This window comes from Falco rusticolus, chromosome 9 (genome assembly GCF_015220075.1).
Source record: "Falco rusticolus isolate bFalRus1 chromosome 9, bFalRus1.pri, whole genome shotgun sequence".
Taxonomy (NCBI): Eukaryota; Metazoa; Chordata; class Aves; order Falconiformes; family Falconidae; genus Falco; species Falco rusticolus.
Window position 1 is genome coordinate 51,036,224 of NC_051195.1, and position 16,268 is coordinate 51,052,491.

General features: G+C 39.5%; 1 protein-coding gene across 6 annotated transcripts in view; it reads right to left on the minus strand.

Annotated features, from left to right (window-relative positions):
* Positions 1–11,114, minus strand: part of DENND1A (DENN domain containing 1A) — a 219,133-nt gene extending 208,019 nt beyond the window's left edge. For all 6 annotated transcript variants that reach the window (XM_037400409.1, XM_037400407.1, XM_037400406.1 and 3 more), the window contains exons 1-2: positions 10,952–11,114; positions 4,648–4,718 (exon numbers count right to left, since the gene is read on the minus strand). In XM_037400409.1, the coding sequence (XP_037256306.1) occupies positions 4,648–4,718; positions 10,952–10,968 (88 nt within the window). In that variant the 5' untranslated portion in view covers positions 10,969–11,114. The remainder of the gene's footprint in view (positions 1–4,647; positions 4,719–10,951) is intronic.
* Positions 11,115–16,268: the final 5,154 nt, after the last annotated feature.

Consider the following 16,268-nt stretch of genomic DNA (forward strand, 5'->3'; position numbering starts at 1 on the left):
AGAAGTTTTCCTACTGTCAAAAATCACACAACACTAAAATCTATAAAGGCAAAGACAAAAACCCCACACAGAGGCTACAGAATATTAAAGCCTTATAAGTGAATTGGATTTTTTCTTAGTAATCAGATTTTTTTAGGTCCTAACAACCTGGAATGGTTGAAAGCCAAAGTCACCAGGCATACTTGACAAAGAGTTAACTTTGTTGTGCCCATCTGTACAGCATTGGAATCTTACTCCATCTCAACTACACCACTGCGCAAAATGTACCCATTAAGACTAACCTAAGCCAGCCTATTAGCCAGGCTTCTGTATCAGCCTCAGAACTACACCTCTTCCTCTGAGTCACAGTCCTCACCCAGTATCTATCTGATACTACAAAGGAAAGAATCAAAAGTATTAACACTATAAGTTTTAGACAATATTTTCCCTATAACAATATTCCATTTTTTAATTAAAACCATGATTATTTTTTCCTTTCTTCCAGAATAAGCGTGTGGGAGTTGGTGAGAAGCATTAGACTTGCAAAGTCCCTATGCTTGACATACTTATACTTGACACACACACCACAGATTTCTCACTAGGTAACTTCCATGTATTGTCACTGTAAAGATGCAGACTGCATTCCTTCTACTCTATTTTGGTGCCCTAGACCTTTGGTGAGAAGGAACCAACACTTTATCAGAAGAGGTTATGGACAAAAGAACAGTGCTATCTGATGAAACTAAATAGTAGAACGTTGACAAATGCACCATTGAAATATCAAGTGAAGAAATTCTGAATTCCAGACATCCCAATAAAAAAATAATTCAAAAAAAGTGGTAACAAAGTTAAGATAAAAGCGTTTTTGTATTTTCATTCAATTTTAGGAAGTCAAATGTTCTTTAAAAAAAAATAACAAACCACGCACACAGTAACTGAGATTCAATTAGCTAAGGGAAATTCCCAGCTTCCACAGAAATCACAATCATAAGACAAAAAACTGATCTGGTAACTGTCTTCTCTTAAGGAAATATCTTCTTAATAACAATTACTCATATTAATGTTGCTAGTCACAGTTGCAGCTGTCTTGTTTCACAGTTCTCAAAATAAAGTTACCACATTTAAATCAAGTGGCCCATTAAGAAAAATCCGTAAGTCCCCAAATAAGATCTATGACTGTAAGGAAAGAAAAGCGCAAGCACAGCTTTTAGATACAACTGAATGCTGGAATTGTACGACATAGCAAAGCCTTCACATGCCAGAAATACACAAGTCACCAATGCTGAGCACAGATGATCATTATTTCTGAACAATCTAAAGGAGAAAGGACAGCGAGACCACAGCTGAGGTGAACCAGTGATCATTTCCTTTCACAGTTCACACATTTCATTGTGGTTTGGCAAGAGCTCTGCCTGGACTGGAATAAAACAATGTTTTCTTTTTCAGCTTCTTTGGTTTCGATCAAGTTTTCTCTTCATAACATATTAAGAGTACAAAACATCCTCCAGATGTTCCTGACACGTTTCTAGGAATCAAATCTTAGGATCACAGGATAATTCAGGCTGGAAGGGACCTCAGGAGATCTCTAGTCCAACTTCCTGCTCAAAGAAGGGCCAGGTGTGAGGTCAGACCAGGTTGTTCAGGCTGTGATCTAGTCAGGTCTTGAAAACCTCCAAGCATGCAGATCGCACAACCTCTCTGAGTGACCTGGTCCAATACTTGATGTCCTCACAGTGAAGACACTCCCGATACTCAGTTAGAATCCCTCGATTCAGTGTTGATTCAGACATTGCCTCTTGTCCTGCCACACATCACTGTGAAGACCCTGGATATCTCATCTTGATGAACTCCTCATAGGTATGGAAGGCTGCTATTCATGTTCCCTGAAGTCTTCTCCAGGCTGAACAAACCCAGTACTCTCAATCTCTCCTCACAGTGCAAGTGCTCTAGCTCACTCACCATCTTGGTGGTCCTTCATTGAACTTGTTCCAGTTTACTGATGTCTTTCTTGAAGCCCAGAACAGATTTTTTTTTCCTTCTGCAGTCAACTGTCTTGGTAACTAAGAGGGAGCCTTCTGTATCAAGAGGGGCTACCCAGGGAGGTGGTAGAGTCACCATCCCTGGAGGTGTTTAAAAGATGTGTAGACATGGTGATTAGGGACATGGTTTAGCGGTAGGCTTGACAGTGCTGGGTTAATGGTTGGACTCTATGATCTTAAAGGTCTTTTCCAACCCAAATGATTCTATCATTCTATATGATAGTCAATGGATAATACTGTTTTCATTAATTTCAAAAGTTATTGACCAAATAGACATTTAACGCTAGATTGTTAACAATTACACAAGCAGTAAAGCTACTTGAATGTACAATCATCTGCCAAGTGAGCTACGAAATATACTAAAACCTTTACTGTCAGTTGGTATTTAACAGTCACATGGAAAACATCCTTCGCTACTTTCTCACTTTTACTCTTCAAATTCTCTGCCTCATCCCACTGCAGGGGAGTGAGTGAGCAGCTGAGTGGTGCTTAGTTGCTGGCTGGGGTCAAAACACAACAGCTACACAAACTTTTGAATAAAACAAAAGAGAGGCATATTTTACCATCCCACAAGCCAGACAATCTCATGCACTAGAACTGTTACAGCTCTGAAGCAATACATCCTCCTCAAGACCATGTCAGACTATCAATATAAGAATTAAAAGCATTCTAAGTGATAAACAGCACTATTATACTAGACCCAGAATTTCAAAAACAGTTGTCTTAGTTAATTTTGAGATCCATTACACAGGAAGAAATAGTTTTTTAAACATGCCTGAATTTGCCCCTCATACACCTTTTATACATTTAGCTTTTCTTAATAGTAACTGCTCCTTGTCATGTAACATATGTTCCCTGATTACAAAAATGAAAAAAAAAAAGTTTATATATATTCTCGGCTTTCTGGCATAGAACAGCCGGCCAAGAAGTAAGAAGTAGAAAAGACTACATATAGGTGTCTAGGTCTACATTTCTAGAATGATGATTTACCTGGGATACAGCATAGCTGTTAAATATAGTTAATGCTGTGGAGAACCAAACACAAACTTCACTTAGAACAGGACAGAATATTTGGGAATACACAAATCTAAGACCTCTGAGAATAACAGGCACCTCTTAAATATAAGAAAAAATATGGTTGGGAAACAATCTTTTAGAAGATTATTCAGAGAGAACCAATAACTTCAGAATATGAGTCATAAAAACAATAAAACTTTTTTTTACTCACTAAAAATATTTCTGAAGATTTTGCACCTACAAGTGCATACAACAAAAACACAACTAAGTGAAACTCCCACAGAATCAGTTGGTTTATAGAACAAAATGTATACTAAATTCTCCAATTAAAAACCTGTAAAGTAGTTTCCGTGCTTTTTAACCCACCTTCCCACAGCAGGGAATTAATCCCTCCAGGGGGATGCAAACAAACTTCAAAGAGAAGATTATACCCAGACACTAGTACTGTACAATGTAATGTTTATGGTCAAATTTGTTCAGATTTTCTGGCACTAGAATCCAGGTCAGATGTGCAGAAACAAAGACTAGTTATTAAAAGGGCTCCTGCAGTTACATCAAATAGTCGTGATGGCATATAGCAGTAGGACAAGCCAAAACTGTATTCCAGTTACAACTCCCACGGAGGCTGTGGTGGTAAAGGAAAGAGTTGCAGGTATTTGACTTTTGCTGATTGTAACAAACAAATACAGATATGAAAGGAGACAACTGACTTTCCATTCAATAAAATATAATACAAAAACTTTTCTACTGGTTCATTATACCATATACACAATACACACATGATCATTTAATAAAAGATATAAAAACCTATTACTTCAGTATCAGTATATGTTGACTAACCAGAATTATTCAATTTTGACATCCCTCCTTTTTCGTAACATTCTTAGGACTGAAGTAATACTTTCTTGAACTAAATTCTGGGATTACGAATTTCAGCCTTTGCTTTTCGTGCTTATTTGATCAAGTTCCTCAGGTTCAGAAAAAAGTGCAATCAAAAATTCACAAATATACTTAACATTGGTTTCAGCAATTATGAGACTTCTCTAGCATATATACAGAAATACTTGCCAGAAATAGTATTACAGAGAAATTCTGGTATGATCATGGCTTGAGAACAATGTTTGGTAAAAACAGTTAATCAAATCATAAGCTGTGTTTACGCCTTATTTCTAGATAAAATCATTTGCTCAAAGGAAGAATTCTGGGAACCAATAAAAATACTTCTGTAGAAAGTAAGGAAGAAGTAAGAATAAATTCCAAACAAGAAGCTGTAGAGTATTTTTTGGTTTAAAACTACCCATCCTTACATGAGCAGCAAATACAAATCTGAAAATGCATTTACTTTTTCAATCTAATGAAGTAAGTTATTTCTATTTTATAAGACAAAACAGGTAAAACAGTCAAAGAAATCAGAAAGTTGCCCACAATTGGGGACAGAGGCAAGAATTTCTCATTATTAGTCCTAACTGTAAGATTCTACAGAATCAGTGATTAAGATATCTTTAAAAGCTAGAACACTATATTATTAAATATACCTTGTGATCTCACAATACATGATTCTTAAGAATACTTTTAGTCAATAAATAGGTAGAACTACAGTGCAGAACAGTACCTTTCCCAGTGCAACTGACTCCTGAATAGGTTACTTCTGCATACACTTCAAAGGTAGTTTCCGGATTTTGTCTGAAAGGAGGGGAGAGGGAGAAACAAAAAAAAAAAGTATTTAGCACATTAAGAATTTTTTTTATGTGTACTTCCAGTTACACAGTCAAAAAGGGTTCTAAGAATGCATACATTACAATGACAACTTGATAAACTACATTTCTTGTTTTATAGTCGGGGATGATTTCACATCAGATCTTTCTGCCTTACTAGTATGTGACAAGGTATGGCTGAAGCTCAGATGAGCGAACATGAACAGGGTGTCTTAACAAACCTCTACAGAGGAAAAAGAAAGAATCAAAACAATAGAAATCAAGCATGCAGAACCTTAAAAGTCAGTTCAATTGTTGTGACTAGTCTGCATTTCTAGATACTAAAACATCACAGGCCTATCATTCAGAACTTCATCAGAAAAATAAAACCATACCTTTTATATCACTTTTCAGAATGTTCCTCAGATAGAGAAACAACAGTTATTTCAGTTCTTGGCCACAATAATAATTTTGATTACATGTGCAACTTGCAAAAGCAAGTTCTTTTTATTTCACCTTTACTTTCCAATGAGAAAGTAAATCACCTTTGTGCTAGATACAGGGATTTTTTTCAGGGAAAAAAAATCCTTCATGCTCTTTCACTAAACTGGTAACAGTCACATCACCCAACATGGGACAAAAGCCAGATTCACATTTTCATTACTGTGACCCTTGGGTTCAACTTCATGACACCTATTTGCTCAGGAAAAAGGAAGGGGGGAGAAAAAAAAAGAAGCTGCAGTCAAGAGGATGCAAAGTCATTTTACACATACATTACTGGAAAACTTAACAGGCTGTATTTAGGATTAAGACAGTTCCCCTCTTTAATACCTATCAAAATATTTCTATCTCTTTGTCAGTAAAAGGCCATGCTGAAGAATATTACAAATGCACAAGGTTTCACCTCATGAGATTCCGGAGTATTAAATCCAGAAAGCTGCCGGATGCATGCAAAATAAGGAAATAGGTGCAATCATCAAAAATGAGACCAGATTCAGCTACAGAATGTAAATGAAGCTTGAGGAAAGATACGTACTTTGCTAGAGTAAGGTTTTTTTTAAAAAAAACAACCCAACAACAACAACAAAAAAAATCAAACCAAAAAAAAATCTAGCATACATTTTCAGTTCTTACTAATACAACTATGTAAGTGAAGCTCTGGAATTACATTTCATAAGGAGCATATAAAGGCAGCGAGTGATTATATAAGAAAGAATATTTTGAGTTAAATTCCTTACTAACAATTTTAGCTTCTCCAAATTTTTTTATGAGATTAAATAGAATCACACACTAGACTGTAATTGTTTGGTTACTGAAATAAGCATTTTGTAAGTCTGAACATGTGACATTTTATTCTTAGACTTTCTGGTTAAAACCAAGAATCAAAACTGCATAATTACTGCTCTATATTTATGGCTGCTTGCATAGTGATAATACTGTCTCCTATGTGTTAATGTAAACTATCTAACATTAGAGAATTGCTGAGGTATAATTAACTTGTGAATTTTGTTAGCTCCCTTACAGCTAAAGATGAAAATAATGACAAAACCCACATATGTGTATATATATGCTAGAATTCCTACCTGAATAATTAAAAAATATATATATATTAATCTTACCCAGCATCTCAAACCAAACATGTCAAGGAGTTCAGCCTACTCTTTAGAGAACTTCTATTATTTTAAATCCTACTTTAACACAAAAAGGGATTAAACAAAACATTTCTAACCATGCCACAGGCCCACTTAGTATAACTCAAGTGGCTCTAAGCCAAACCCCACACCTATTTAAATCAACAGAAAAGCTACCATTGGTTTCAGTAGCATAGGATCACACTCTACAGCTTTACAGAGCAGCTCTCAGGAGCAAGAATGGTTCACAATTCAATTAAAGTTAATTTAATTTGCCATCAGTTCCCAACTGATTTGTCTTAAGTACTCATTTTTCAGAAAACTACATGCATAAGTTAAGAGAATTCTAAAAATCAACAAGTTAACCAGTATTGTGCAGTATAAAACACACTTGTATAATTCTCTCTGTGCTACTTAGAGTTGCTGCATATAATCTGCTTCACATATTGAGATTCTTAGCTACATTCCTACAACCACAGTAAAGGACGAGGATGAAATGATACCCACAGAACACCAGAAACGTATTATTCCTTTCATATATATTGCTGTCCAGCCTTATCTTACCCTCCTTGTTTATGTCTTTATTTTTAGCACCCTGTTTCCTTAATTAAAAGTTTATAAATTTTATAATATTTTTACAGCTAATGGATAAAATAACAAACACCTTTTTAGTATTATGTTAGAGTCTGTGTTCAATAGTGAAAACACTGTATAACACAGCTGGCAAGAGCACATACTATATACCAAAACTTTCAGACAAAAAGACATCACATTTTGTATTTTAATATTCCATGACAAATGTCCACTTATTTCTATGAACAGTGAAATTAAAGTAGCTTTGCCAGGTCAGAAACTTAGTATTAAAGGCTGCATTCAACAAGCTAGCACCTAGGTATGAGAATGAAGTCATTGTTGAATTCTGCATGTTTTATAACTTTTCAGTGGAATTAAGCAAACAAACCACTATGAGAGTTCATATAGTTTGCAAATATAGCATAAATATGCATCATAATATGTATATTTTGCAGTCCATTTTTATGGCTATTAAAATAACCTGTAGACATCTAATACCACCTGTGCATTGTACTGAAACCTCAACCCACCAAAATCATCCACAGCATTATAACCTTAAACACACACACACACAAAGTTTTCTTTCCTTCCAATAATCACTTAAAGGCCCACGGTCAGTTATCAAATGAACATCCAGATGCAATTAAAAAAAAAAATACATAGGACACACGTACCAGAACACATTGGATAACTTCAGAAGGAAATGCAGTACTTTTTTGTAAACAGGAATTTAGGAAGGAGCTCTATGAGAAAGGAATGCTTTTGTGATAACTGCTAGTTGTATGAATTACTTCAAGTTTCTGATGTAGGAATAGCTTTAGTATCAAAGCAATCCGTAAGAAATTCTACTTCACACTGAAGTAATATCTTATTTTAAATATTTATGTACCTTTTACAATGAAAATTATTAGTTACTGCAAAACTGCAAGAGATTTGTGCAGAACAAAACTAAACAAAGTCTTTCTCTGAAGCTGTACGTATGGAAGTAGATGCCTTCAGTACCTAAAGCCTGTTTAAATTGTCAGTAGCATTTTTTTTGTACACATAGGAAAATGTAATAGCACTCATAAAAGAAAGTAGCATTCTACTTAAAAATTGAGGCATAAGAGAGGAGCCTGACACTGCCTGATAATTAGTTGTCTCCTAACAAGACTTAGTAGCTCAACTCCTGCAGAAAAATATTAGCAGAAAACTGTAACTGTTAATTCAATTCAGAAACTGCACCTCAAACCCTGGTTTATTTCCATATATTTAACTTTTTCTGCCTGGTACGCCCTAGGTAGATTTCAGTATATAGCAATCTATGTTAAATATCTGAAAGCATTCCCTGATTAGTATCAGGGTTCTCTTCCGTCACCACTGAAATTCAACCACCTCTGGAAAGGAACGTGCCAACTTTTTTTAACAGTGCAATGCAATTCTGTTGAATAGACTGATATCAACATGTTATTTAAACAAAAAAAACCCAAATAAATCCCTTCTCTCTTGTAAAGTCTTGAGTACTGAAAGTTACCAAGAAATTATAGCAGCCAGGTTAACTAGTTTCCTATTTTACATTACCTTGCTGGCACAGAGTGCCTTGCAAGTAGTGCGTGACACGCTCCAACAGGAAGCTTAACGCAATGGTGTAACCCAATACTCAACTTACCTTTTTTTCTCGCCTGCAGCTATACAGAAGCCAAAAGTTTACGGGATTGCTAGTGATTTCTTGATTTCTTTCACTTGAGTGAAATATCAAAAATACAGTTGACATATATGTCCAGGTTTCATTAGGAGTATACCATAGCACGTGCAAGTGATCACATATCAAGGCATTTAATATCTCTCATAATCACCAGTCTATAGCAAGAAGCAAGAGATCAGACTACTGGATTTTTGCGAGGGCTCCAACACATATTGGCGACACCACTGAAGGAAGCATGCCTCAGCATACCCAATTATAAAACAGTTCTCATTCACACTCCTGCCCACCCCAATAATAGGAGCTACTAATCAACTTGAAAATCTTTGCTGGATTAAACATCCAGCTCAGAAAAGCCTGTTACTCAGGTAGGCTCTCTCATTCTTTATATACTTCAAGACTGTTTTGAAATTTTGTCCTTACTCAGGCACAGTGTTCTGTCCAAAGTGGAAAAAAAGCGATTTATTAATTATAGCTCAAGACAAAGTTGCTTAATCATACAATGGACAAAATGCTTTCTCACAAAGTACAAGAGGAATGAGAAGTAATGCTTGCATGGGGTTATCACCTGTGTTTTCCTGGTGACAGAGAAAAACATGGGCTTTGTCTGTAATCTTGAAAGACACATTCACACTGCAAGACTTTGGACAGAAAAAGTCCTGAAGTCCAGTGGCTGTCATAAATACTTCTAACTGCTACATCTCCTCACTGATACCAGTGAGATTTCCAGTTGAAGCTCTCATCTGAGTGATTGCATTCACATCCAGCAAAGTGTACGCAAAGCCATTAAAGGTCAAATCAGCAATCAAAAACTCAGAGATGGTAATCACAGCTTGTGGATTCAATATGTACACAAAAAAGAAACTACATTTTAAGTGAGCATAACCCTTTTAGTAGATTTAAGGTAGACTAAGTCCTTTCAGATCATAATCTTGAAGTGACCCAAGCAAGGGCGACCAGTGCAAGATCCAAAGGTACAAGTTACAGATATAGCCTGCTCTGCTATCAAAATAGTAATGATTTTAAATTCTAGCTGTATTTGAATGTAAGCTAAGAGTTTTAACTAGTTCCTCAGTCTTTGATTTTTTCTTGTAGCAACAGTTGAGAACCCATATGTCAAAAAACAGTGCACAAATCATCCCCACAGTATCCTCCAAGGAAGGTACGTTACTTTCTGGAACCAACACAATCACCTCCACACTATCATTACAAGCTGTCACTATCCGCCTACATTTTCCTAAAACACCTGGCTGGATAGACACACCTTTATGCCTATCCAGCCTATGGGCTTGGGAACATGAAGATGTGTCATCACACTAAGAACGCCACAAACTACATCTCCTCCAGTCACATATTCAAGTTAAACAAAAGAGGTGAAAAGTTAAAGAACTGTGTAATCTTGAAGAACACTGTGTTCAAGAAGAAAGAGCAATTGCTCAACAGCACCTGCTGAAAGTGCTGAATAAAATACCGACTAACTGGATCTCTCCGCTCTATCACACACCTCTCGTGCACAAAGATGTCACTCCCTGCTTGGCGATAGCTTTATTACACCTCTACCTGTCTCAGAGGAGCCTGGCATTTGCCTGAAATAGCATATGAATGAACTGAGATCTTTAATGTGTCAATACCAAACACACCAACAGGGCTTACCAATAAATCAACCCCCAGTTTTATGAAAATTTAAAGAATATTGAAGGAGAATATTGAGCGCATGGAGCTGCAGGCCCAACATATTAATCACTTGCACCACTTCCCTCAAATCACCTAACTAGTGCACTTCCAAGACATCACAGCCACTTTCCTTTAGCACGCCCCAACCTGGACGAGGGGGCTCTGAGCTCTCCCGACCCCACCACACCCCCGACAGACGGCACCAACGCTGGCACCGCACACCTTCCCACTCCAGCAGCCCCAGCCTTCCAGGCCTGCACCCCGAGCCTTCGAAGTGCCCTCGCAGCCTTGACCCTGCGCGCTACCACACGGGGAACTGCGGACCGGGAGAGAGCCCAGGGCTGGGGCTGAGGGCGGGAAGCGGCGCCCTCCGCCCCTCCTCAGGGCAGGGCCGGGGCGCGCCCCGCCGCGGGTACCGCCGCCGAGCGGGGGCTGGGCGGCTCGGGGCCTCTACCCGGCCGTCTCCCCGGCCAGCGGGCGGGAAGCGCTCGTCCCCCTCTTCCTCCCCCTCTCTCGCCCTTCCCCGAGGCCTGGAGGCTCGGCCGGGGTCTGGCCCGCGCGGCCTCACAAGGAGGGCGGGGAAGTCCCCTTCTCGCTCTCCAGAGCCCTCCCGCTTTCCTGAGGGCCTGCAAGCGGGGCTGGAGAGCTCCGGGGGGCACTCACTTGATCCTGGATCCCATGGTCTCTGGGGGGCCGCATAGACCCGGGCCAGAGAGAGAGCAAGGGGGGAGGGGGCCGGAGCTCGGTGGGCTGCGCTCTCTCCGCCGTGCACCCCCTCACTCCATCCCGGCCGGCGCCGCCGTCGCCCCAGCCGAGTCACGGCGCGGCGCGGGGGCTGCCGGGAGCTGTAGTGCGGCGGGGCCGCCAGGGCGGCGGCGTGGGCGGGGCCAGCGGCCGGGGGGCCCGCCGCGCGCCCCGCTGTGCTGGCATGGCAATGAACGCTGCGCGCGCCTCGCCCGCGCCTCGCCTCGCCTCGCGACCCCGCTGCGCCTCGGCGGGCGGCTGCCCACGCTCCCTCAGGCGCCTCAGGCGGGCGTCCCGCGGCGGGGCGGGTAGAGCTCCCTGCGCGCTCAAAAGCGGCTCGGAGTCCTCCCGAACAGCAGCCCAGGAGGGAGCTGAGCGGGACAGTCATCTCCAGCAGCCGGTCGTGGAGGAGGCCAGCCTCCCTGCCCGCACGGCGCCCTGCGTCCTGCCAGCGGGAACCGAATCGTCAGGCACCCCCTGAGCAGGGCCAAAACGCGCCACAGGCGTGATCCGGGGCCCGTAGCAATGCCCAGGGGACTGATGCCCAGACCAGATGAGGACCAGGACTGTGCTTCCTGGAAAGCCCTGTGAAGAGGTGAGCCACCCCCACGGAGTGGCAAGGCATGGGCCGAGTCCCCGGCAGAAGCAGGTCCCGGTGCCTGGGGGCTGCAGAAGACAAAGAAAAAAAGTCAGAGAGGGGCCTGCGAGCTGGCGCCCTGCAGAGCTCTGACAGGACGTTCTGCACTGTCGGTCACAGAAGCCAAAGTGGCTGAAAAAGCAGTACAGGATGGCTAGAAAGAGTTACAAGCCCTGGTGAGGCCATAAAGGGGACTGGAGGCTTCTCAAAAAGAAGTGAAGGAGAGATGAAATGCAGTCTGCTGAGAACAAAGCTTATGTTGACTCAAAAATTGCAGTTAGATTTGGAAACATGCCTTATTGGAGTTGGCAAACAGGATTAAACAGGTACCCAACAATTTTATTAATCACCTTTTACAGGCAGTTTTCAGGAAGGTTTAGACAATGTCTAGCATAATTTAACAATTCCTAACTTTTTTGAGTTGGAGATGATCTGCAGTGAGGAATAAAATAATTGGAAATTTGGCTTTAAAAGACGTCTAAACTGCAAATCACTGTGGAAGCCAACTGCTTGGCTGAAGAATCTAGTCTGCTAGAAAGATGGGGAGAGAGATAATACCTCATCTGAGGTACTTTTGTATCCATTTGCTCCCCAAAGAGGCCGAGTAGGAGAAACCATACAGTCCTCATTCAAGTAATAAATACAAAATATGGTAAACATGCAAAAAGTTGGGAAAGATTTATTCACAGTTACAGTAAGTCAAAGTAATGTTTAGGTAGATGAGGAGTGTTTCTAGTACTAATTTGAGTACTTGAGATGAGGTACTTCCCCCACAGGCTTCCACCCACACCCTCTGCCACAGGAGCCCTGTGTCAGCTCAGGCCTCAGCATTCAGTCATGGCTTGAGCTGTGGTGTAGATACACCCATACCCAGTCCTGATCCTGAATTATTGTTTGGATTTCCTGGACTGACCTTAGACCTGTTGCCTTGATCTTGTCTGATGGCCACTGCACTGTCAAGAGCATCTGTTGCTGTCAGCCCCCCTGCTCTGCTTGCCCAGCTCACGCCTGCAGGACTGTGCCTGGCCACTGAGGTCATTGTCCAGCCTGCATCGTGGTCACCCTCAGCTCCTGACTAGCTTTCTTTAGGGTGCAGGGGCCTTTGCTGCTCCCTGATATGCATTACATAAAGGTGATCTATGTCAGTGTTCCCTGTCTCATACAGAAATACCTGTATCAGTATTAAATAGCTTTTTTAACCAAAATTACTGTGTTCAGACCAAGGATATTCTTCCCGCTTAAATAAACCAGTACACTAAAGATTATATGTATAACTGTTAAATGAAGGTAAGTTTATAGAGACATTGTTAAAATCGATTACAAACAAAAAAAGAAAAAACACAGTAATAAGCAAAAAAAAATAAGGAAGCTGGTCAATACAGTGCTAGTGCAGTGCGAAAAATAACAATATGAATAAAAACACATTTTCAGAGTGGCAAAGAGTTTCTTAAATTTCATCAATGGAAAATGGTTTGGAAAATGGGTTTTGGAAAATGGATTGACATTAAACTTACGAGGTAGAGCTAGAGACTCAGTTTTAGTTTTGCTCTGTTCTGTTTAGTGTGCTTTTAAAAGATTTTGTAAACTGATTAATATGAACAGATCTAGTAAATATTTAATGGAGATAGTATAGAATGCAATAATAGTAGACTGGTTTACATTGGATAATTTTTAGACTGGACTAAGGAATAAAATGCTAGGTGATTCCAATGAGCAATGTAAATCCTCTCAGTAAATGAATGATTAGGAAGCATGCATTCACCCAGATGTGGAGAAAACAAGATATAAAAATTGGATTTCAAGAACTAGGCTGAGAGGACTGCATAGCTAAATTGGTGGATGAACTGAGAGCGGCTAATAACTAAAAATGCCAGGAAAATGGTTTGCAAAATTAGTTTTTGGTGATTACCTTTAAATATGTCTCGGTAAAACATTTATTTTGTAGGTGACTGATTTGTAATGAGCGTATTTTCCTACCCATAGGGGAAGAAATTATAATAGCAACCCCATGTTGGTACCTGTTCATAAACAGTTTCTCAATCTGGATAATGTGCAGGTGCATGCTACAACTTTTGAGCAAGAAATATTAGTTACATAGGTTATGTGATAAGCATGAGATAATCTGTCTGAAAAACAATGTTAGTGTAATTCAAGAATAGGATGACCTACCTGCTCACAGCTAATAGAGAGGATTTTAATTAATAAAAATAAATGGGAATGTGTAAGGAAAATTCTAAGGTTCTGTCTTCACTACAGAAGAGATTCTAATGGGTGTAGCAACGTGAACACTGCAAATTCAGTCTGTGGAAACTCTAGTTTAAAGGACTGCCTAATAAAACAAGTGTGAGCTTGTAAATCTAGTAGTGCTAAGACAGAGAATCCAGGAAGGTGAGGAAAGGATGAGTGAACAGAATTTCATCTAGTTAAAGAATAAAGCAGACGCTCAAGATATAATTAGTATGGTGCGCTATAACTTTAGTTTGTATATATTAAGCAAGCAAAATCAGGTATATTCCAGAATCCAGTGCATGGATATAGAGCACAGCTTGTACCCTCCAAATGGCAATAATAAAGTAGAATCCATGCAAAATCTCAACTATCTAGAGAATGTTTATTCATATTGTGAAAACGGCATTTTCTGTGTGAAGGTGCTAAAAGAGGATGGAAAAACAAAAACGTTAAATATGATGTAGATGTTCCTGTTCAAATACAGGAAGTTTTTCTCTCTATCTGCCTAATATTAATTTGTGGTTCAAGCTGTAAAACCCCACCCCACCGATTTACCTGGTATATTTATGTAAATAAGCTGCTCATTAGATAACCCAGATTCCATTTTCTGCAATTCTGCTAATGGTACTAATGTCTGCAGCTGGCCCAGTAGTTTGGTGATAATTGTGTAACAGTTACAGGGCAGCAGAAACAGTGAAGTCCATAAGGAAAGAAAGGGAAGGGTTTAACTGCACAAGGGTTACAGCAATGCCTGCTGGCCTGTCCACAGAGCAGTGCTTTTGAATGTCTCAGAACAGATGAGCTGATTAACTGTGAATCACCCTCCCAGAAGAGACGAAGCATTAATAGCAAACAAAAGGGAAGCAGAAGGGAAACTTCAGGCAGAAGAAAATAATCCAGGAATTAAAAGATTGGTGAAAGCCTTAGGATGCTTCCAGATTGACCAGAAAGTCTTAGTTCAATACCATAGAAACAGAGGTCTCATACTATGCACTCTAGCATGAATTTGGGTCGGTGTGACTGAACCTGTATTTTAATATGTAATGCACCCACAGCAACAAATGTACACGAAAACATAGTTAACTGTTTCTTCTCAGTCAGTGACAACACTTTTGAAGCGTGCTGTAATCTGAGTTTACTTGGGAAATTCTCTCTGGTACATCTGAACCAATGAGAATGGGAAGAAAAAAAATGCTGAATTTATAGATCAATAGTTAGGCTTCATCTAAAAGGTTATGCCTTGAAAGAGAATATATTTCTACCTGAATAGTATTGATTATAATGTTCATGTATGTTTTTTCCAAATTTCTCGGTGGGTAAAGATTAGGAAAATCTCTACCAATGTTGATAAACTGATAGAAAGCTTATTAAAGATATTTTTTAGATGTTAAAGGACAAGTTATTTTATCAGCCTCAAGCTTGTAATTCTTGTCATTATCAAACAATATGCCTCATGAGTTATGGATCAGGTCATTGGCCCATCTTACGTGCAAACAGCCTCCAGAAGTGTTCACATATGTTGCTTTAGAAGAAAGCCTGTTCTTAATGCTCCCAAACTGTGATTCATCAGGCATTGTTAGGATAGCTGGTTAGCCTTCAGAGACATTAGTTTATGCCCTGAAACAAGAGAGATGTTTAAATCTGCTTATGTACCTACTTGTACGGATGGAAATGGGTTACATGTACTTGTTTTCGATTACAAGTTAAGAAACAGTAATCTTTAATTGCACAGAATGCAACTGATCTTTGGAAAATACAGAATATAAAAACTGACAGACAAAAAAAGGAAAAAAAAAATAAAAACAGTCGTAAGAACATAAGCAATGAGTTAAATCAAAAGCATTCTGTCTCCAAAACTGGACAGTGGCAGATGTTTAAGGAGGAGTGTATAAAAATGGAAGCCTGTAGAATCCACTGCCAGCTTCCAATAAATTAATGTGTTTGTTTTCTCAGCCACAGGTGCTGCTTCTATCTAATAGCTTTCAGGGTATTTTTCTTCCTTTAATTTGTTCAGTTGCTTTTAAATCCATATATAATTTAGAATCCACTACCTTCTATGCCAAGGAGTTTCCATAACTTAATCACATGCCAGGTGAAAAAACCCACCTCCTTTTCTTTGTGCTGAACCTGCCACAGTAATTTCATGTGACTCCTCACCAAATATTGTCTTGGAATTTTCAGGGAAGGGCTGTTTCTGATTTACCTTCTTCATGTCTTCCATGATTTCATAAGCCTTATGATTTTATGGTCAAAATAAGAAATGCAGATGTATCTGAAATTTTCTCATAAAATAAAAAAAGGTGCTTTTTTTCCATTTCTGCATAGCAGTGTGGCATACTTTCTATATAGTACATAATCATAAAATCATAG